We start from the raw sequence: 21,103 nt of genomic DNA, 5'->3' as shown, positions 1-21,103 counted from the left end.
CCCCATGGGGCTCCAAATACTTTTGTATGTACTCCGCATTACATTTACATGGTGAACCTTACTAACCACATTTGTAATAACCACATTTGTAATATCATAACATTAATCACAGAGTGGGAGAAATGGAGTCTTAAGGATTTCACTATTGATTTGAAATGTGATGTTTGTTCTGGGACACTTATCCCCAACCCTCTGTTACCAATTACCAAGTCTTCATACTGTGGGAGGAAACCGGAGCACGCGGAGATCACCCCCACGGGCACAGGAAGAACATGAATACTGCACACAGAAGGGGTTCGAAGCCAGAACCTTCTCACTGTGAGGCGACAGTTGTAACCACTATACAACCGTGCCGCCCCATAAATAAATAATCGTATAGTCGAGCAATATCACACGAGAGGGAGCATCCTCTTCTATCGACCACACACAATTTAATTCAAATGTTATTTCTGGAAATATATTCATCTTTGCAAACTTTGTTACAATCTAAGATATATAACGACCGTTAATGTAACGCTCATTGACGATTAATAGAACACCTGTAAGGCGGAGGGATACACGTCATTAAAAGTCCCGGTGCTGCTGTACTCTGTCTTCCAATCAAATGACTTAGTCAGAACTAGCTGTTGTATATTAAGGTTTTAAAAACATCATAGTATTAGGTATATAAATTGTCATAGTATTCATGGTGAGATTTTCATGGGATTTTGAGACAGAAATTTAACTCGTACTTACGCCCAGAAAGTGTTGGTGTGTCTGCACTGAGCTTTACTTATATCATGTGATGCTGCACAGAGCAGAAAATAACCTAATCTGTCTTGATTTTAGTTTTGTTTATCCCTACTGTTAATCCTCCACACAGTTCAATCACAGTTCAGACTCACTTCAGTTGGGTTTCACTGTTTTATTCGAGTGGGGCTCAAAGAACAGTAAGATGGCTTGTGACAGAGAGAAGGTGTGTGAGTGTTTCTCAGCTGACTGACAGCAGTGAATAGATGAAAAATTATCTGATTCCAATACAAAATAAATAAGAGCTGTAACAGGCTTTGGAGTGTCTCAGTTCGAGACAGAATAAAAGAGAAACTGCTTTGGTTACCGAAAAAAAAGGCACAGTTTGTGTAACTTAATGAAGTAAAAGTTTTTACAAAAGCATCTAAAAAATGTCGAAGCTTGTTTATTCCTGAGAGAGCTAAAGGCACAACAGCATCATTTCTGATCCGCACCAGACCCTCCAGACCAAACAGGAGCTTTAGATTGAGGCCAAACAGCTGCACCAGAGCGGCTCCATGTGTGATGACGACGATAACTGAAACTGTCACATGATGAAAAATGTTCAATCCTGCATTGTTTTCTGTGCAGGTCTGATTTGTACCAATTCAAGTTAAAACATTAAGAAACGAAGAAGAATAAAAACTGAACATAGACAGTGAAGCTCTGTTTTTTTTAAGGAGTGTCTTTAGGATTAGGCAACGGAGCAGGATCATGTCTATATGCTTTAATGGAGCATGAATGAAGCAGCTCACACACAGTCTGACCGGGGCTTTCATGGGGCCCTGGAGGAGCCAATAATACAAACACTGAGATATTTAGCCATCGATGAGTTATACGCTCCTACACATGTAAACCTACACTTCATATAATGCAACTGCACAGTCTCTTTTGTTACTTGCCTGTCTTTCATCACTGGAACTAACTGCACTATATAATCTCTGACCTGTAAAATTTTCTGAATGAATGTCATAAAGGACATTGATCCAAGTGAAATACTTGTGTTGCAATATATTTACATTACATCAGGAAGATTTAACACTTCTTCAAAAAGAAAAAAGGCTCAATGAGTGCTAGTTCTGCTCACATTCAGATTACAACCCTTAATGCCTATTGGGTCTGAAAACTGTATCTGACAGGAGACACATGCAGGCTGCTGGTCACAGGAGCTTGTGTTTCTATCTGTGAAGGTTTGAACGACATGATACTTGGTGATAACATTTTGTATGTTCTTCTTCCACTGTGCATCTGTGATTTTATGTCTCATTACATCATAGAGCACTGAAGTTCTGCAGCTGATAGCGGTTGATCAGAGTCACAAATTGCATATAATTCTGTAAGTGACACAGAAACAATATCAGGAAGTGATATAATGAAGAAAGAAGCGGTCACCACTCCGGATCAGAGGATAAAGAGCAGCTGTGATGCTGAAGGATGTGGACAGCGTGTGTCCTGTTTGGTCTGGACTAGCTGGTGAGGTGTGCCATCTTTGGGAGTTCAGGGATCCACAAAGGACACTGCAATGTACCGGACCCCGCCGGTGGTTGGCAGTCCTTCGTGGTAGTGGGTGAGGCGGCCGGGATGCATGAGGGCCCAGCCTTTACGAGGAGCTTGAATGGAGCAGTTGTAGCGCAGGAACCTGCATCCACCACCCTGCAGTCACAGCACAACACATATTAAGATCAGACACATAAAAGTCCATATGGTGGTCTTGCTTGTTTTAGCCATGTTTGAATCATTCCCCATTTTTACATGAGTTCATTTGAACTGATTTTAAATGAAATGTTATTCAATATGATATAGTTATATAAATGTGGGTATTGTTGAAAGTGAATATTGTGGTTACATTTTCTGTTTTGTCCAGTTTACACTGGTACTACTAAAAAGGCTGTGGAAGAATCTATTATGTGATTCACATTGCTGAACATTCACAACCTCACACTGACTTAATACTCATTTAATAACATAGTAATGTTATTAAATGACGCGTAATAATATAGTAATAACTACTGAGTATTTGTAATAATGTAGCAATAATACATTATAATAATGATGACTGAATACTCGTGTAATAATGTAGTATAATAATGATGACTGAATACTCGTGTAATAATGTAGTAATAACTACTGACTACTCATGTAATAATGTAGTAATAACTACTGAGGACTGTGTTGGGACCTCAACTTGTTGACAGGTGTGATCTATCTTGTCTCTAGTTCATGTCCTGACAGTAACACCAGCTTTTATTTGAGAGCTCAGGTTACATGTGATTTCTAGTTAATGACCTTTAACAAGCAAAACCACTGGTTTTGTCATTAGAATAATCACTGATCAAATATTATATATTTATATATATAGTACTTCAAAATGTAAATATTCAAAAATGATATCCTGAAAGCTTTGTAGGTCTTCCGACACACTACATAATATATCATGACAACAGCTTCACACACGACAGTGACTGTATTTAGCAGTAGTTTCTTCTCAGTTCAAATCCATGTAGTATGAACCAATAACACCGTGAACTAAGTTTTTGAAGATGCAGGGAAACATGGATGCAACAATAAAAACAAGGCCCCTCGCTTCAGCTTCATGTGTCATGCAAAGAAGACAGACTCACAAAGAGAGATGATACAAATGGAAAGTTTGAAACACCAGGGATGTAGATTTACATGCCAGAAATATGATGGCATTCAATTAATGATATGATTCTGATTCAGCATCATGCTTTATCAAACCTTTGTGTTGTTTGAGTTCTTCTATGTTCATGTGAAAGCTGATATTTTCAAACTTGAACAGGACAGATTAATAATCCTAGTGCCCCCGTTTCTCCCTCTACACTGTGTATGTGTACACAATTAAACTGACCTGTGTTTCTTTACAAAAGTATCCAGAACGCTGTTGACTTGGCTACACACAATCAGTTCTGGCCTCAGCTCTAAAAATGTTTGTTGAAATACTCTTTAATAAATTAATAATAAATAAATACTGAATCAATATCTACTTGGGTTTTTTTTTCTACAAAATCAAATGACTTTGTTCTTTCTAGGAAATTATCAGGAAACTAATGAGCCATAAAAGAACAATTTCTCCACCCTGTTATCTGATTTACAGTTGGAGATGTTGTCTGCTTGAGGGAAAATTCCACCTTAAAATAAACTTAACTACACAATTTTGTGTATCATTTACTTACTTACTTTTCTATTTTTGAGTTTTAATTAGCAGATGTGAACCAGTCTCTCCTTCATATGACCGGACAGGCCCTTTGTTATTCTACCACACAGTGACATGTCCAAAACCTACACAGTGGATTTAAATGAATAATCTCTCACTGCAGTTTTACTGGGACACAGTCACGATTCATAACTGTCTCTGTGTTCAGATACAACTCTTCTGACTGGAACAGCTCGAGTCGTTTTGTCAGCCACTAACACCAATGTGACCAACTGTCCCCTGCTGACAGCTACACTACAAGTACCGGTACCTTATTTCCAGTTTCTACCAACTGATACAACTGCACTAAATCATTTGAACAGCACACTGACTGATGTAAGGTGGATTTCCCCATTAAATAACCAGCAGAGTTTTCCAGGTCTCGTCTTGTATGAGCAGCTGCATGTTGGGTAATGGGATTATATGGTGGGTAACGAACACTATCTGTTTTTTTTTTTAGGATGCAGTAACCACAACTGCTGGAAATGTCAGATTTCTACCAACCTCTAAACACACTCACCTGGTAATCAAGGCCCACTTGATTGAGTGCAATGTTTATAGTGAATGTGGAGGCGTCATGGTGTGGCCTCAAAGAGGGCTGCTCATCTGGTTTATATCTAACTACAAAGGCCAAGTCAAACTGAGCCTGCAAACACACAGACAGAGAGGAGTCATGCAAGCATTCACATAGAAACTGCTCATCTGGCCAAGAGACACATAGTGTGTGTACACATGTACGCCACTCGTCTGGTTCCTGCTCAAGCGTCAGCTCGGTTCCTATTCCAGCATTCACTTCCAGAGATGGAGCAGAGAAGCAGAGAGAGAGCCGCAGATCACCCGCATCATCATGTCCTGTAGCTTCTATTACCTGCCAGCTCCTCCTCATTTACCTGGTAGTCAACGCCTTTGCTGTTGAGAGCTATGTTAATAGTGAATGTGGAGGCGTCATGGTGAGGGACGAGCAGTGGCTGCTCGTCAGGTTTGTACCTCACCACAAAGTTCAAGGGAGTGGCACACTGATGAGAAAAGACATGTTGGTCAGCACAACACACAGGCAGCAGCACAGGAGCCAACAACAGGGCGGAAACTCTCATTTTCAATTAGTCTGCAAATCATCTTCTGCATTATTCAAAGGTAATGACAAATGATTAGGCTTGGGGGCGATATTCAATCTAAAAACAATATATGATGTTATTGTGGTGGTGGTCCATCCTGCTGCCACAAATACTCACTACATGTGAAATAGTACCCAATAAATGCTCTATATCCTGTTTGTCTGATAAAAAACTACAATATCTAGCTGTTTCACTAAATAATGATGGCCACCCTGGCTGAGAGGACAAAAGCACGTATCACAGTTTGACCTTATAAAGCAGCAAAGTGGGTGTGGCCACAGGTTACAGAAAAAGGTTTTACTAATATGGCTTTTAGGCTTATGGACTTATACGGTGAATTAGACAAATCAAGTGGGAGTTAACTTAATCAAAGTTCATCATCTTTAGAGTAAAAAATTCATTCAATTTCTCAAAAGAGCAGACTGGGGTCTTCTGGGAGTTTTATTTACCACGTGGCTCAGTTTGAGTTGATAACTGAGAGTTTAATGACCAGCCAGCACCTGCAGGATACCTGACACTGTGCAGAAATTAAACAGGATTGACTATTGCCAGAAATAACTCCACCCACTTTACTACTCTAATGGACTGACAGGTGAACTCTGGGAGAAATGCAGTACGAGCACTACAGCAGTGTCCAATCTGCAACAAAGAAGGATTAATGAGGACAGTCAGTTTAACGCAGATATCATCATTTCAGGAAGCAACATCTCTTCTTAACCCTGTTCAACGGAGGCGAGATCACGTTGAGGTGAATATTTGAATTCGCTCACAGCTCACACTGATTCTCATCTCATAAGACAAAAGTGTGAGGATGACGATGATGAGTCTTACCTTGGTGTAGTAACCAGGATACATTTTCTCTGTTATCGGTGCTATGAACTCCAGCAAGAACTTATGCCATTCCTTCTCAAAGTTAATTTGATTCATGTGGATGTCGATGGTGGGGACGTTCTCGTAGCCGCCCTGGATTCTGGTGTCCTGAAAGCAAAGGAATCAAATTACAGCAGCTGTACAGGGCAGATCATTCTGGTCACATATCCAACAGTTTACTATTAGAGTCACTGCGCTGATGCAAGAAGATGAAAAAAATACCACCCACACAATAACACACCCATGTGATAACATACCACGGAGCCTCCTCCAGACCACTTCCCGAAGTTCTCCATTTCTTCAATAATGTGGTTACAAGCAGCAACAGAGAAAATTGGGAACCAGTACACATCGGGACAAGGCTGGTGGACAGAGGACACAGTACAACAGCATCACTGAGGGACATCAGATATTTCACTGATTGTCTCAGCATCATTCTCTCTTTTTTAAAAGAAGTTTCAACAAGTGAGTTTCTGGTTTTCACTCTGCGTCACAGAAGGACACAGGAGGTCAGATGTTCTGGTCTCGCTACTGAAGAACATCAGTCTGCTGTTTACTCTGTTTCACTGTAATGATGTAATGTGTGCAGGACAACTTGTGTTGAACTCACAGTTTCAATCAGCTTGTCCTTCATCATGCGAGTGTAGTTCTCATGAATGTAGCGCTCCTGCCAGTCCTGAAAGAAACACAGAGCAGGTTTACACTGTGTCTGATGTCACTTGTTATCCTGCTTCTACCAGTACAACCAGTTTTACCAAAATCAATTATCATAATTATTATACATTAAACCTGCTAATGATGATAATTTTAACTCTACTCAAGCTTTCTTCTTCTATGCGTCAGTATATTTAATGGTGGACAGAATGCATGATGGGTAATCTTGACATCTCATGACAAGCTGTAATGGCTATTGGCTGATTCAGTGCAGGTGAGAGGCCACTGTTCATACACATGACTTGTTTTCAAAAGGTTTTATTCAAACCATCCCATCATGGGCTAGTTATATATTGTGTATTATATATATATACTTTTTCACATTCTTATTATCATCCATCCATTATTGGAAAAAAAATCTATCTATATTTAAGCTATCAAACTTTCAGTACTTGATTTGTTTTTATCTTTCTTTATATTGTTTCTTCTCATTACATTTATTGTTATGCACCAAAACACCAAAGCCAGTTCCCTGAACACCTACTTGGCAATAAACCTGATTCTAGTTACTGCCACTGCAATAACCCACACCCAACACAAGAGGGCACCCCACACTGATCCCACACTGATCCCACCACCACTACAACAGCTGGGATCATGAACAGCTGATTGTTTCTCACCACTTGGTTTTCAAAGATCTGCCACAGATCATTGTGAAGATGGCTGGTCTGGTAGTTTTCTGTTGACAGGATACGACCGAAATTGTGCAGGTTGGTCACATACATGAAGATTCCCTGAGAGAAACATTCACAACAGGTCAAATATTATATTTTATATATATATATATATATATATATACAAAATACGACAAAAAATACCAGGAGAAGTAAAAAAGGAATTAAACTAACTGAAACTATCCTTTACATGCTGTAGTTATGTTGTTCATACATGCACTAATACTAATGTAAATCCATTAAGTCACCGTGGAGACCCTCCTCCTCTCACCCACCTTGCTGCGCGCTTGGTGGCAGAACGCCATGTCCGGGTCTAAGTTGTGCGAGTCGAACAGGTCGTGGTCGGTGAGCTCGGAGCGGAGGAGGCTGGCCTTCACCAGGTACACACTGGACACATACGGGACGTTCCACACACCCCTGAAAACCAGGACAGTCTTAGACCACTTAAACACCAACACCAGGATCTGATATCATCAACAGACACAAAACACTGTAAATTCCCACATAGTGAGAGAGAAGCAGCTCAGTTTAATATATAGAATATCTGGTGTTAAGATTCAATAAGAAGCTTCCTGTTGTCCAACAAGACAACAGGTACAGGATCCTGTATATTATAAGCCTTTACACATTGATTCACTCAGCCCTTCTTTGGTCAGTCGCAATATGTAATCAACTCACCTCAAACAGAATCTATTTCTGTGTGAAACACTGCGTCATTATCAATCCAACAAGGTGCAAGTGCGTCTGGCTTTTAAAGGAAATGGGATGTGGCACTCTGATCGCCCCAAAGTATAATTAAGAGACTAAGTACAACCCTTTTGAACCATGCGCCTGGAGCAGAGACCGTTATTTACACTGTTAAAATAGCAACAGTGATATGGATAATTGCATTCGGGCCATGCACTTTAGTCTTTTTACTCTTTATTTTCAGGTGTTCCTCTTTGACTGACGCCCAGTGAAAATGTAATAACCCTAGTAACAATAATGTGAAGGATATTTCCTGCCACTGGTTAAACAATCACTGTGGTCAGATGCACAGCTGGTGATTTGATGGAACATTTAGTGCACATCTACAGGGGACTGTAAAGTGTCTGGACTGTGGTATCAGTGGCTTTTCAGTCTACTCCGTCAATAATAAGACTTCAGGAACAACGAACTTTCGGCAACTTACACTCTGCGTCCTTGCACTATGTCCACGTAGTCCTCAGACCGGGCGTAGTAGCTGTCTGCACTCAGGGCTCCCCAGAAGTTACTCCACAGTCGCCCAGTCCGAGTTATCATCGGTGCTACAATGGGACTAAACAACAGGAGCGTTTTCATGTTTCTTCATCTGGACACATTCACTGAGTAAATAAATTAGTGTAATGAAAAGATCTAGTTCATGTGTCGTGACTACAGAAGTCAAGATATCAGCTAACACAAGATTATTATGAATATTTCAGTATTGATGAATCTACTCACAGGTTCTGTTCAATGAGGATTTTGAGTGTGTTCTCGTTCTTTAAGACCACTTCAATGTCCACGCTGAAGAAGTAGTCACAGTCCTCGTCTTTCCGACACATGTCACTGAAGGGAGGGAGACGCACCAACTGGTCAACATCATGCAAATTTGTTGTGACATCACAAAGTTACAGAAGTCCTGACGGCTCTTTTTAAGGCTCAGTTTATGAATTCAGGGTGCACACATTTCTCTGTGGACTGACAACTTTGATACTTTCACAGTACTAATATAGAACCTAGATCTTCTTTATAATCAAAATAAACATGGAAATCTCACTTAATACAACGTGGGACCTTTAAATCATGTGATCCACATATGAGTTTCTTTAAATACACCTGAAACTCAAGAAGATTCAAAGCCGACCACTGGTTACATGGAACTCACAAGCCCAGGTTGCGGGAGGAAGCTTCCTCTATTTCCTCCTCAGGCCCGATGAACCTTACATCCTGATATAGGCTTCCATGATCCTGCAGGAAGGAGCTGACCTGACGCTCGTGATGAGCCTCCTGGAGGAAGAGGAGAAGTAAACAGACAGAAAGAGAGTCTGAATTCCTACACGCACAGAAAGCAGCACCAAATCTGCATATATGACAGTTAGCAAGGCTTTTGCTGAGGCGGCTTCGCGACCATAACACATTATCATGGTGCATGTTTGTGCAACCACAAGCTTTTTCTATGTGATGGGTGAGACAGCTGTCAGCAGCTTAGCATGTCTTCTTTGTACTGAAATTAAATCACAGGTCTTCTGCACTGATGTGAGTGTGTGATGTGTGTGTTCAGATTAACTGAGTTTGAAGTTCTGAAGAAAGTTGCATCAACTGAGTTCAAAGAGGTTAATTTATTTTTTGTCACTTTCAACTGGTTATGAATATTTTTTTCATTTCTTTGGAGATTTGTGAAGCAGATTAAACTAAAAATCTTTTTTTTCTTTGCTCATTTGCAGCCTGAAAGTATTTTGGTGTCCTGTTGATTCATGGCCAGGGTTTTTATTTCCTTATCACTACATTTTTATATCAGTGACTCATTAAATTCACTGGTGCCTATTACTTTATTCAGTTATTTTGCTGACACAGTTCCAACAAAAGCTCTTTGTCATGATAAAGCTAATGCAGTAAATGCCCTCCTGTTACCTGGTTGTAGATGAAGAGTTTGAGTCTGTTCTTGGGGTACTGCAGCTTCAGTAGGCGTTCAAAAAACACTGTGACAAAGGGGGTAGGCTGCTGAATGAAGATGCCGATCACCACCAGTGGGTATTCACTCTCCTGTTGGAAAAAAACACCAGCATCATACAAGTCTCAGGAGAAACGTCTTATTACAAAACACTGAACAGATTAAATATTCTCATCACTGATTAAAATGTTGTGGGAAATCTTGTGCAAAGACTGTTTGCCAGTTCGGACATGATCACCAAGAGCGTGTGAACAGACCTTAAGAGCTGTGAGAGGGCGGAGATCCTCCTGACACACTGTGCATCCGCTCTCGAACGTCCATGTGTTGGGGATGTAGTTTCCCAGGTAGTTGATCTGGAGCTGGAAAACAAACACGCGCTCCTCTAGGTTTTCACATCTCAATCTAATGTCAAGTCCTTCACCAAGAGAATGACTGATCAAATGATTTTCAGTATCTTAACAACATTTGCAAATACTTTGGCAAGACTGACTGACTGGGCACTTGTTACTAAGCCACTTAAAGGCTTCATATTTTACACTTTTTGTGTGTTTTATTTTGAAGTGTTGATCCATTCAAGACATATTTGTGCTTTTAAGAAACTAAAACCATCTCAGTGTGGTTTTACATCTCCTCTCTCAGGCTTCTCTCTGGAGCCTTAGCAACAACAGGTCAGTGAGAGAGACTCTGAGAATCTCTTTTTCAGTTTCTACCTTATAAGCAAAAAACACATGGAAACCTCACTGTATACAACATGGAACATTAAAATAAAACTACATTAAAGTCTGAAATCACAAAGCTCATTCTGGATTTGCAGTACAGAAAAGAAATCTGATGATGAATGACAAAAAGATTAATCGGGAACACCCTCTGGGTGGGAACAGGATCACATGTTTGACTGAGAGCTGAGCTGACAGGAGTATCAAGACACAACATGACAGTCCTGTGGCGTAAAAGCCTTTTCAGTGGTTCATCCAGCAAACTAAGATTAATGCGCGTGTTCACAGATAATGAGGAGACACGAGCTAGAAGGCTGATGTGGCCGTTTGAACCACATCAGTTGACTCTAGGTAATGCATCTCTAAGCAGAATGAAGAAAAACTACTTATACATGCTCAGAGTTCTTGGATCTAGTTTAACGATCCAGGCATATGGAGCATTTAGGACGTGTCCAAATCCACTTTGGCTAGTTTAGCGGTGCAGCACAAGATGCATGGTTCAAATTAGTTGTAATTAGATTTGCTGATTGAAGAGCTGGACTTCTTTAGACGCCTGCAGTTACACCTGCAGTAACCTGTAGTTACTCTGGTGGTCAGCTGTTTCAGGCCGGTTCAGGCTGCTGCAGCATGTGATGGGTCAGTGTGGTCTGATAGGTCAATACCTTTGTTGGGCCATTCCCATGGATGATGACAGGCAGGGTGTCATACAGCACGTTTCTGGCTCGTACCCGACCATCTTCAAATTTGAGGACCACCTCATCTGGAAAAACAAAAACACGCACATCGATAGATAATTGTGTATTTAGTCACAATCAGAGGACGATGAGAGAGAGGACAGGGGATGTGGACCAGGATGAGGCAGAGGAGTATGTGAAGGAGAGGAAAGAAACTATGATACACAGAGAGCAGATAACATCTGTCTGAGGAGAGCTCTCAGTACTCTCCACAGGATTATCTGTGGCCCCTATCTGCTCTGTGAAGGAATTTGATAAAAAGATCGCCCTGTTTCTCTTCCACAGGAATTTACATCCTGCGGCAGGGCACAAGCAAAACCCCACAGCATCGACAAGCTCCATTGACTCAGATCAGACGCCTCCCTTCACCTCACCACATCTCACACCTAAATCCACCTTTTGTTCCTTTGTTTCGTTGCTTACATCTATATTCAGGAACCCAACGGACAGAAACACAGTATTACCAGGAGCCTCCGGCCCAAAGGGCTTAGAGAGAATGAGCCAGTTCCAAGGAGAGTAGAGAGGCAGTGATCAGGAGCCTGAGGCCAAGTCAAAGGAAATGGTGTCACAGAAACACAACACTACAGAAAGCACACAATACACACCTGACACACAAACTCACTGGTGGATTTTCTTCTACATTTTTCCCAAGGGGCCCCTAACAGGGGATTGCCAGGGGTGGGGGGAAGGAGGCAGGGGATGATTGTGTATTTAGTCGAGTGTATTACAAAAACTGGTAATTTAAAAATGTAAGTACTTGTTTGAGTTATATTTCCTGATGTTTCTACTTTACATCATGTTGTGGATTTTTAAGTGTCAACATTGATGCATATGTAAATGTCTGACTGCTGTTGTCTCATCTCTTACACTTTAAACAGAGACAGAGCAAACAGCCGTTAACAGAAGAGCTCACAGTGTGAGGGTCTATGGGAGCAGGCTGCTCCATTCATGCCCCTGGACTCATGAGGGCGTCTGTGTGAGCTTTGGCACGTTCACCTCACAGAGTCCTCACAGATTCCTCAGCTTCAGAGACACTGCTGAGGTTCAGCCTGAATCAGTACAACCGTGAATCCCTGAGCTTCACTTCACTACATCGGCTGTGATGATGATGCCCCATTGTCATTTTCCAAAGCAATGTTACATAAGCAGCTATAAAACACACAGTGATCCCATTGTTGAGGGAAAATGTTCAGCACAGGACTGTGTAACTACTGGCTGTCTACAATATAATATTAAAACTGATAACATCAATATCAGGGCTCCAGGGTGTTGATGTCTCAGTGCAGCAGGTTCACAGACCGTGGGAGTGGTTCATGTTGTCTGAGCAGAAACACAATGTGCATCTTAATTCATGGCCGTCATCCACTCAATCAGTCTGAGGAAGAATCAGCTCTGTACCGTCACTGTAACAACACAGTGGTGTAGTTTATATCAGTGATGTACATCAGGTTATACTGTGACTGAGTGGATTCTGTCGTTAGTATCAGCTCCTCTGCTTCTCTGTGAGATGCTGTTACCTCAAGTGAAGCAAAGTGATTCTGATCTGATCGGAGCTCACGGTCAGTTCATCTTTTCAACATGGCTGAATAACTGTCACATTGTTAAAGCAGCCAGAGTTAACATTTCTAACAGAGCAGCAGAGACCTCTGATTCCCGTACATCAGACACTGTGTTACAGGACGCTTCCTGTCTGCTTGACAAACTTGAGTGGCTGGACTCACCGAGGGCTCCATGGAGGTTCTGGAACAATCTGCATTTGCTGTCCACTGTGATATTTATGGATTTCTGAAACAGGGAAATACATAGTTTTCACTCTTTATATTACAGTCATATCTAAACAGCATAAATTCTCCAATAAAGGCCAGAACTAAAATAATAATACTATAAAAATGTCTAGTACAGAGGGATGACTTCACCTATGTTTACATCAGATGGTGCGATCACTAACTCCATCAGAACAACAGACTCACGTTCACCACACAACACTGCTTTATTTCAACAGTTTCTCCTACTCTGCTGTTTTGTTGTTTACCTGTTAAATTACCATCAATAAAACGCTCCTGCACTTTCTGCAGGTGTTACAAATTAAAAGCACAAGGAACAGGAGCGATTATTACCACTGAGCTACTGTAAGGTTTTTAATGTGGAACATCTGGGCACAAAGTGCTGAGTCTCACTGACATAAAACAGCAGGTTAAAAAACAGCAACATGAAGTGACAGGAAATAATTAAAATAAAAACAATTTTCCTGTTAGAATCAGTAAAATATGATCAAACGTTTTTCTCAAACAGGGGAAATAAAGATCTGGTTTTCTCTGGAAGGATTTGAGAACAAAATAAAATATCACATGTTATCTAACAATGTTAAAAATGATATGTTAATATTAGTAGTTCTAGTATTCATTGTGCCTTTATATAGTATATATCCATGAAATGAACAGTGCAGTGTTACAGATCTCACTTTTCTTTCTGGATCAATGTAAATCTTGGTGAAGAAGAGCTGATCACTGTCATCGTCTTCACCCGACCAATCAGAAACCATTTCTCTGATGTTGGGAAGGTAGCCAATGAAACCTGAGGAAACAAACAGACGGTGAAAGAATATGGCACAAGTCTATCTAACATCTTTTCATTTATCATGTATGAACTCTGTCATATTGTCCCCACATTCAAACACATTGAGAAAAATGAAGAGTGGTTCAGAGGACTAATGAGCCAGCTTCTGTTTTTATGGCCACATCAATGACAGACTGCTGACTACACACCTGCTGTTTCTCTGCTATAAACAGAAATTGCCAAACTCCTTCCTACGAAAAAAGCCAAACCTGGGGCTTGTGAGCATTAAAGTGTTTTATTTGAAGTATCTATATCCATAAGAAGATATATTTGTGTTTTTAAGAACCAAAAATCATGTCAGTGTAGTTTTACATCTCCTCTCTCAGGCTTCTCTCTGGAGCTCCAGCAACAACAGGTCAGTGGCCAATCAGAAGAGAGGATGTGATCCTCTCTTCTGATTGGCTGACTGTTTTCTGAGTAATCAAATACAAATACAGATTTCAGGTAAACACTAAGAGAAAACCAAATCCTGCAGAGTTGGATGCTGGGTCCCGGTGGGCGGGCCTGGCTGAGAGCGGTGACTGCTTTCTTGTGACATCACAAAGTTACAGAAGTCCCGATGGCTTGTTGTAAGACTCAGTTTCTGAATACAGGCTGTGTGCATTTCTCTGTGGACTGAGCACTTTGATACTTTCACAGTATTAATATAGAACATGGACCAGCTTTATGATCAATAAAGACATGGAAATCTCACTTAATACAATATGGGACCTTTAAGAGACGTGTATGACACATGTCAGGATGGTGTAACCTTTTGAAGTAACTTGTCAGTGAAGATGTGAAAAATAAGGTACAGAGACACTAAACTTTAGGCATGAACTAGTGAAATATGAATGATACAATCTGTCATTTATACTTAATTCAAACTTCATCAGTGTTGCAAAGAAATGACAGACATCCCAGACCTAGAATTACAACTGGGAAACTGATGTTAACACTCACTCTACTGCTCATAATTACACTCTAAGGTTCAGTCTAAAAATAAACAGCTTTTCAACTTCTTAAAGAAACTGTGGACCAGGACTGAGGTTTGGTCAGTGCATGTATGTGTCTAGTGTCATCTCAAACTTGAAACCTCAAATAAACTAGGAGTAAGAATTTCCTGACAGGACCAATTCAAAAAATTAACACTGTACAAAAAGATGAATTTCATTGTCAAAGACATGTGGCCTGGCCCAGCTGTGTGACAGACTGGACAGATGGACCTACCCCCTGAGCCCAGGAACCGGTTGCCCTCCCTGACGTGTGGGTGTTTGTCCTCCAGGTGTCTGTCAGGCCAGATCAGGCTCTCGGAGGAGAAGACCACCCTGTGTTTGGCCTGCTGGAACTTTTTGAGAAGTTCTTTGGGGCCCGAGGCGAAGACCACGTCATAGCTGTGTCCAACAGGGAGTAAGAATAGAAAACTTTACTGTGTGGCTCAGTTGTGTGTGAAGCCAATGACATGGTTAAAATAAATTAGAGGTTTCTTTTATAAGAAGACAGCAGGCTTTATTTGGAGAGTTAAGCAGCCAGTGGTTGTGTTTACTGCCATGAAGGGAGCCATCACGCTCTCTCCTGACATCAGTGTGTATGCAACTCTCGTCAAAAGTTTTAGATTACCCGCAGATTTCCAGTTTTTGTTGACATTATTCCTGCAGCAGTGGAAGTAAATGAAACCTTGAAAGTTGAAGCAAGCAATTCCTAGAGACAATCTGTCTGTACAAACTGTGTTACAACATCCTTTAATGCATCATTTGGATGACACTGTACTGCAGGAAGCAGGGCTGTATACTGATGTCAGAGTAGAGAGAAACAGATCAGTAATAGAGGAAGACAGACTGGTTGGTCAGGGCTTCATCCTACAGCAAGATAATGAGCTGCAACATTAGAAGAACAGAACATGATGAAGACCAGCACAGTGTCCAGACCTGAACCCCATGGAGCTGGTTAGGGATGAACTGGACAGAAGGTGAATGAAAAGCACATTGAATAAGACATGTCTCCCAACAGTGTTGTTTTTTTTAATGTTTTCTTTGGAGGAGTGAAATGAGAAGTCGAGTTGTTTAGTCCATAAACCAAAAAACCTTCAAACTGAACCGACTAAACTGAATCATATCGTCACTGAACAGTGAATCAGCAGCTTTTAGCAGCGGACACTGGTGACTATGAGCATTGGTGTCGGCTCAGCTGCAGCATACAGTTAAGTATGTTGCTTACTGGTAACACATTTACTGAAAGACTGAAGGCAGCAACAATCATGAAGTGATAACTAACAGGTGACAGGCAGCTGCTGAGCCGTTACACTCCGATAAACAAGGCTTATATTGTGCTGAGCTAACAGTCTGAACAGGACTGGACTCAGCAGTGAAAACAGTCCAGACATCATTCAGCACTGTGACAAGATTTCTTACTTATGTGTGGACAAAGGTGCATTTGGAAGGTAATGCAATTGTTTAGCGTAAAGAAGTAAATAAGTATTTAATGAAAACAAATATTTAAGTGAACTGAACAAAAACGATTGAAGTAAAGGGATTTATAACATCCACCTCCGACAAGATGATGGACCTCAGTCTCAAAACTTATTATACAAAACACTGAACTTTTCCTTTAGGTGATTTTTACAAAACCAGCCCTCAAACACACACAGTCTGATTTACAGAACGAACAGCTGATCAACATGGTGACGCAAACAACTGCATTTAGAACGAGATATTTCACATTCATACAGTTAACACTTGCTTAAATATTCTTGCCCTCACGAGTGTCACTGTATTGTTGTGTGATAATGCAAAAAAACTCAACCTGTACATACAAGTGTGTAACCACACAACCTCAACACTGACAGCGGTAAAAGCTGACAAGTTCCTGCAAAATGCCTGAAAGACAGGAAAAACACACTGACAAATCTACACCCGTCTGATCTGATCTGGACAGTGTTTTGTAAGAACTCTTTTGAAGGGGCTATATGTTGGTTTTCGCTATTGCTACTTACACTAAAAGCTCTGCTTGATATTTTTATTCAGTTTTAAGCAACACTTTTATATCCTGCTTGTTTGACCCATATTTTCAAAGATTTTAATAATCGGACAATCGGATCTAAAGCTTCGTCTCCTGGTCAGGACAGCCTGCTGCAAGCGCACTACTGCTAACATTAACCGGCTTGTTTTTAGCATGGGCGATAGCGAGCCAACGGGGGGAGTAGATATTATCACCGCCCTTCTACGCCGTCACCACCTACACCACCATCAGGAGGAAGCCACAGCTACCTAACTTCCTCACCAGAGGCTGATCCCTCTATTTCTATCAATCATTTTGTTCTACTGAAGTTAGCATGGTAACCAGGTAGCCCTGGTACGTCCTGTCCTGTAATACTGATAGTGAGTCACTGTAGCGGCTGCTCCGAGGACATATTCTAACCTCTTGTCCTGTAAACACAACGATGGCTGAAGGTCTTTTCAAGAAACCATATTATCAGCAGAGAAAACTTACATATAGCACCTTTAAGTACCAGGGTGTTACATCATATCTGACAGGGACGGTAAAATCTGAAACTCTACCTGTCAATAAAAAGGATGATTTTGTCGTTATCCTTCATCTCATCCAGAGCCCCTTTGAGGAGTCGCACTTTCTGGCCTCCTCCTGGAGCTGACATGTAGTCGCCGCCTTTCCATTTCTGACCCCGACCAAGAACCTTAGAAAATACATACATACATACATTTACTGAAATTTGAAGAAAATGCAAATATCCTCAAATAACCTTCTTTTCTGGTAGTAAAATAAAATACCTTACATTACTTGCCAAGTTTTATTTTATTGTTGAAAATAATACTGTCTTATTTTTATGACTCAGACGCAGTAAAAAAGGTTCAAACATAAAAAACTATGTCGAGCTAAAGCAGAGATTTGTTTTCTTTTACAGAACAGATAGAGAGGCTTTCATGGCTAGACAGCAGGAAAGGAACTTTGACCGAGATCTTCCCGTCGGGATTCTTACCTTGACAGTGTAGTTAAAGTGTTTAGCGGACCTCAAGAAACGCTTGAAGCCATCTGTCTCTTTGGTTGCAACTGTAACGACCAGAAGTTTCTCTGGAAAACACAACATTGTAGAGGAATTCAGAAAGATGACACCACACACTTCTTTTTTTTTTTTTTTTTTTTTTTTTTTTATAAATCTTGTCTTCAGCCTGAAGCAACAAACTTGAACAGCCACAACTGACAGTTTCTGTGAGATGTGTCTTGATTGTGCAGGACAGGAGTCTTGACATACAGTCACTAAGCAGAAATCAGACAAAAAGTATGAGTTGTAACGTGAAATCATAAGCATCAGAAAAGTCCCTGTATCTGTTACCACGTGTAATCAGCCACGATCAGAAAACTAGATTTTAACACAGGTGCCTTAATCACCATGAAGATTAAAGGTCCCATATTGTATAAAGGGAGATCCATTTCTTTTTTTTTATTATAAAGCAGGGCCTCTCTTCTGATTGGTTCACCGACCTGTTGTTGCTGGAGCTCCAGAGAGAAGCCTCAGAGAGGAGATGTAAAACTACACTGAGTTGGTTTTTGGTGCTTAAAACCACAAATATATCTTCTTATTGATCAACACTTCAAATAAAACACAGAAAAAGTGTAAAATATGGGACCTTTAAATTACAATGGAGGGTTCACCTGTACATGTCAATTAATACAATTTACAATTAATCAAACTACTAAAAGTAAATTGGCAAGCTGCTGAATGCTTATTTAACCTTGCTGATGACAGATGTGTTCAAATTGTTTGTTCAGATGTTTGTTGAGGGTCCAGCTGTGGGCATTTGAGTCCAGCCTAGAAACCTTTGTTGCATCTCTCTCGCATTTTCTGTCTTCTCTGGGTTGTAATCAGTTATTAACAGGGGATTATAATGTACAATATTTTTGGTCAGTGTGATAATAACATGTGACACATGTCACCTACTATATAATCTGAGAGGAAACACTGGTTCTGATATGGTTTTATATATTTCTGCTGATTTTCTTCACTAATTTTTCAATTTGATAAATGACAAGATCAGATTCAGTTAAGTGTCTCTCCACAGTCCAGTCTGTTGCAGGAAAGTCTGCTCCTGAGGCAAACTGTAAGTTTACACCATAAACCCCATATAACCTGCTCCTGATAACACTTTGGTCAGATTGTCTCCAGGATTATTTGAACAGAAAGGTGAAAAAGTATCTTCATTCATTCAATTCAGTTCATTCAGCTCTGAAATCTGATCTCAATGAAATGAATCTGACACTTTGACTATTTTCTTACCTCAAGTTTTCATCATCTGCTTGTTTTGTTTCCCCTTTATTTTTCTCTGTTTCAAATCACTAACATTCACTCATATAATAAAAAAAAAAACTGACCGAGACTGAACTGGAAATAACTGCTGTTATTTCACCATATCAGGTTGGACACTTCCTGCAGACTGCACCCGGGGTTTTGCAGTGAGGAGAAATATATAATTAGACATAAAGAAAGTCTCAAAAGTCTAATTCTTAATCTTTATCAGACTATATTGGACCTTATTCAACATGGTAGTACACTTTACTGTAACCTCCTAGCATGTAGCTAACGTTCAGGTTAATACACAGTTAGCAGCGCTGACAGCCCGTCCACGTCAGCGGCATGGAGGTCCTGCTCCTGCGTGCACTTTTCTATCCCACGTAAAGAGGGAACATAATGTTAAACTGCATTCACTTTTCTTAACATTTTTTACGTCGGAAAAAAAATTTAAACACAAAGCTTACAAGATAACGTAGCTTATATCTTTTGTGGACGGTAAATTACCATTCGGCGTGAATCCGGCTGTCAAATAAATCTCAGCTTTATTTAACAGCCCGGTGTTGTGGTGTTGAAGCTATGACTGAATCCTCAGTGCAGGGCCTGCAGGAGCACACTGCTTTATCTGATAAGTGACTAATAATCATGATAATTCATCATTTTTCAACCGAATTGTGGAGGAATGTTGTCCCGGACATTTCAGTGGAGAGGCTCGACCATAACAGAGTCCGAGTGGGGACCACATGAGCCGGGGACTCGCCCTCAGCCTTAAAACTGCACTGAGACATGTTGTACTTGTGTTGTGTTGAATTAATGGCTGGAAAGTGTGGGCTGGGTGCAGACTTGTCGTTAGCGTGCTTGCCTTACCTTCGGGGAGTCGCTGCTCTTCACACTTTGTCAGTGGGGAAAGTGCACAGAGAAAAATCCCTGGAAACAACAGCAAGGACGAAAACCTCATGTTTTTAGTTCCAGTTACAGCTGAAGTCCTCTCACAGGTCCCGACGTGAGCCTAAGAGTAAAATGTTCCAGCTGGTTCCGTCTGAGAAAGAGAAGTTTGCAGGACTGTGTTAACTCTGCTGCGCCGCCCCCCACCTCACCCACTATTTGTCTATGTCTCTCCCCCTCTCTCTCTCTCTCTCTCTCTCTCTCTCTCTCTCTCACTCTCTCACTTTCTCGTAAAACGAATTGTTCCACCAAATATCAGAGTTGCAATAGAAGAACAAGTAGTAAAACAGTTTTTAGTTTTCTATGTTTTGGTTTTTATCATTCACTTTTGCCTGTTGCAGTGAGTCCCAGTGCTAAAACAACGCCCACCTCCAAAATGTGAAGAAAAAAAGCAGTTTGAAAGCGATGAGCCAGCTGCTCTGTGGACATGAGCACTTGCACGTAGCCCGTGGTGCCTCCACCAGAGCACCAAAACTTCATCAACTATAACACTAGAGCAGTGTAGGCATTAAGTCCCGTTATTTTCTAAAGTGTTACAGTTATAAAACAGTTTCAGTCCAAAACATATTCTATTAACATTCACTAAAATCCACAAATGCTATATTTATTTGTGTATTGCTATTTTTTGAATATGTGGTTTTACATTTTATATTATCATATATTATCTTTTTTTAAGTATTTCAATCACACATAATTTTCTGCTTTGTATATGGACCCCATCTCCTCTGCTTTACCATCCAGTAGTGCTGCAGGACTACCTTACCAATGTCTTGTGCGTTTAGTTG

General features: G+C 40.6%; 1 protein-coding gene across 2 annotated transcripts; it reads right to left on the bottom strand.

Annotated features, from left to right (window-relative positions):
• Positions 1-889: 889 nt before the first annotated feature.
• Positions 890-20,480, bottom strand: plod1a (procollagen-lysine, 2-oxoglutarate 5-dioxygenase 1a). Of its 2 annotated transcripts, none has more exons than XM_023411498.2 (19): positions 20,241-20,480; positions 18,066-18,157; positions 17,629-17,762; positions 15,302-15,465; positions 13,938-14,050; positions 13,198-13,261; positions 11,405-11,502; positions 10,284-10,385; positions 9,987-10,118; positions 9,241-9,362; positions 8,817-8,921; positions 8,527-8,652; positions 7,631-7,772; positions 7,302-7,415; positions 6,578-6,643; positions 6,225-6,329; positions 5,929-6,075; positions 4,873-4,998; positions 890-2,421 (listed from the first exon to the last, which is right to left on the bottom strand). In XM_023411498.2, exons 1-19 carry the CDS (start codon positions 20,329-20,331, stop codon positions 2,266-2,268), a joined length of 2,199 nt encoding a protein of 732 aa, XP_023267266.1. In that variant the 5' UTR covers positions 20,332-20,480; the 3' UTR covers positions 890-2,265. The 2 variants fall into 2 exon arrangements, with proteins under 2 accessions (XP_023267266.1, XP_023267265.1); XM_023411497.2 differs by lacking the exon at positions 4,873-4,998 and adding an exon at positions 4,503-4,628 and having other exon boundaries at positions 20,241-20,478.
• Between the last annotated feature and the right edge of the window lie 623 nt (positions 20,481-21,103).

This window comes from Seriola lalandi, unplaced genomic scaffold (genome assembly GCF_002814215.2).
Source record: "Seriola lalandi dorsalis isolate HSWRI2012SDOR001 ecotype SW California unplaced genomic scaffold, Sedor1 jcf7180002054469, whole genome shotgun sequence".
Classification (NCBI taxonomy): domain Eukaryota; kingdom Metazoa; phylum Chordata; class Actinopteri; order Carangiformes; family Carangidae; genus Seriola; species Seriola lalandi.
This window is presented reverse-complemented; position numbering and strand designations above follow the sequence as displayed.

Bases quoted from the DNA above. Each gene is read 5' to 3' on its own strand.
- plod1a (XM_023411498.2), bottom strand. From the start codon at position 20,331: ATGAGGTTTTCGTCCTTGCTGTTGTTTCCAGGGATTTTTCTCTGTGCA. The intron at 15,466-17,628 runs GTAGAGTTTCAG...TGTTGGACACAG, and splicing joins ATCATCCTTTTTATTGACAG to CTATGACGTGGTCTTCGCCT. The intron at 6,644-7,301 runs GTGAGAAACAAT...TGTTTCTTTCAG, and splicing joins AGATCTTTGAAAACCAAGTG to GACTGGCAGGAGCGCTACAT.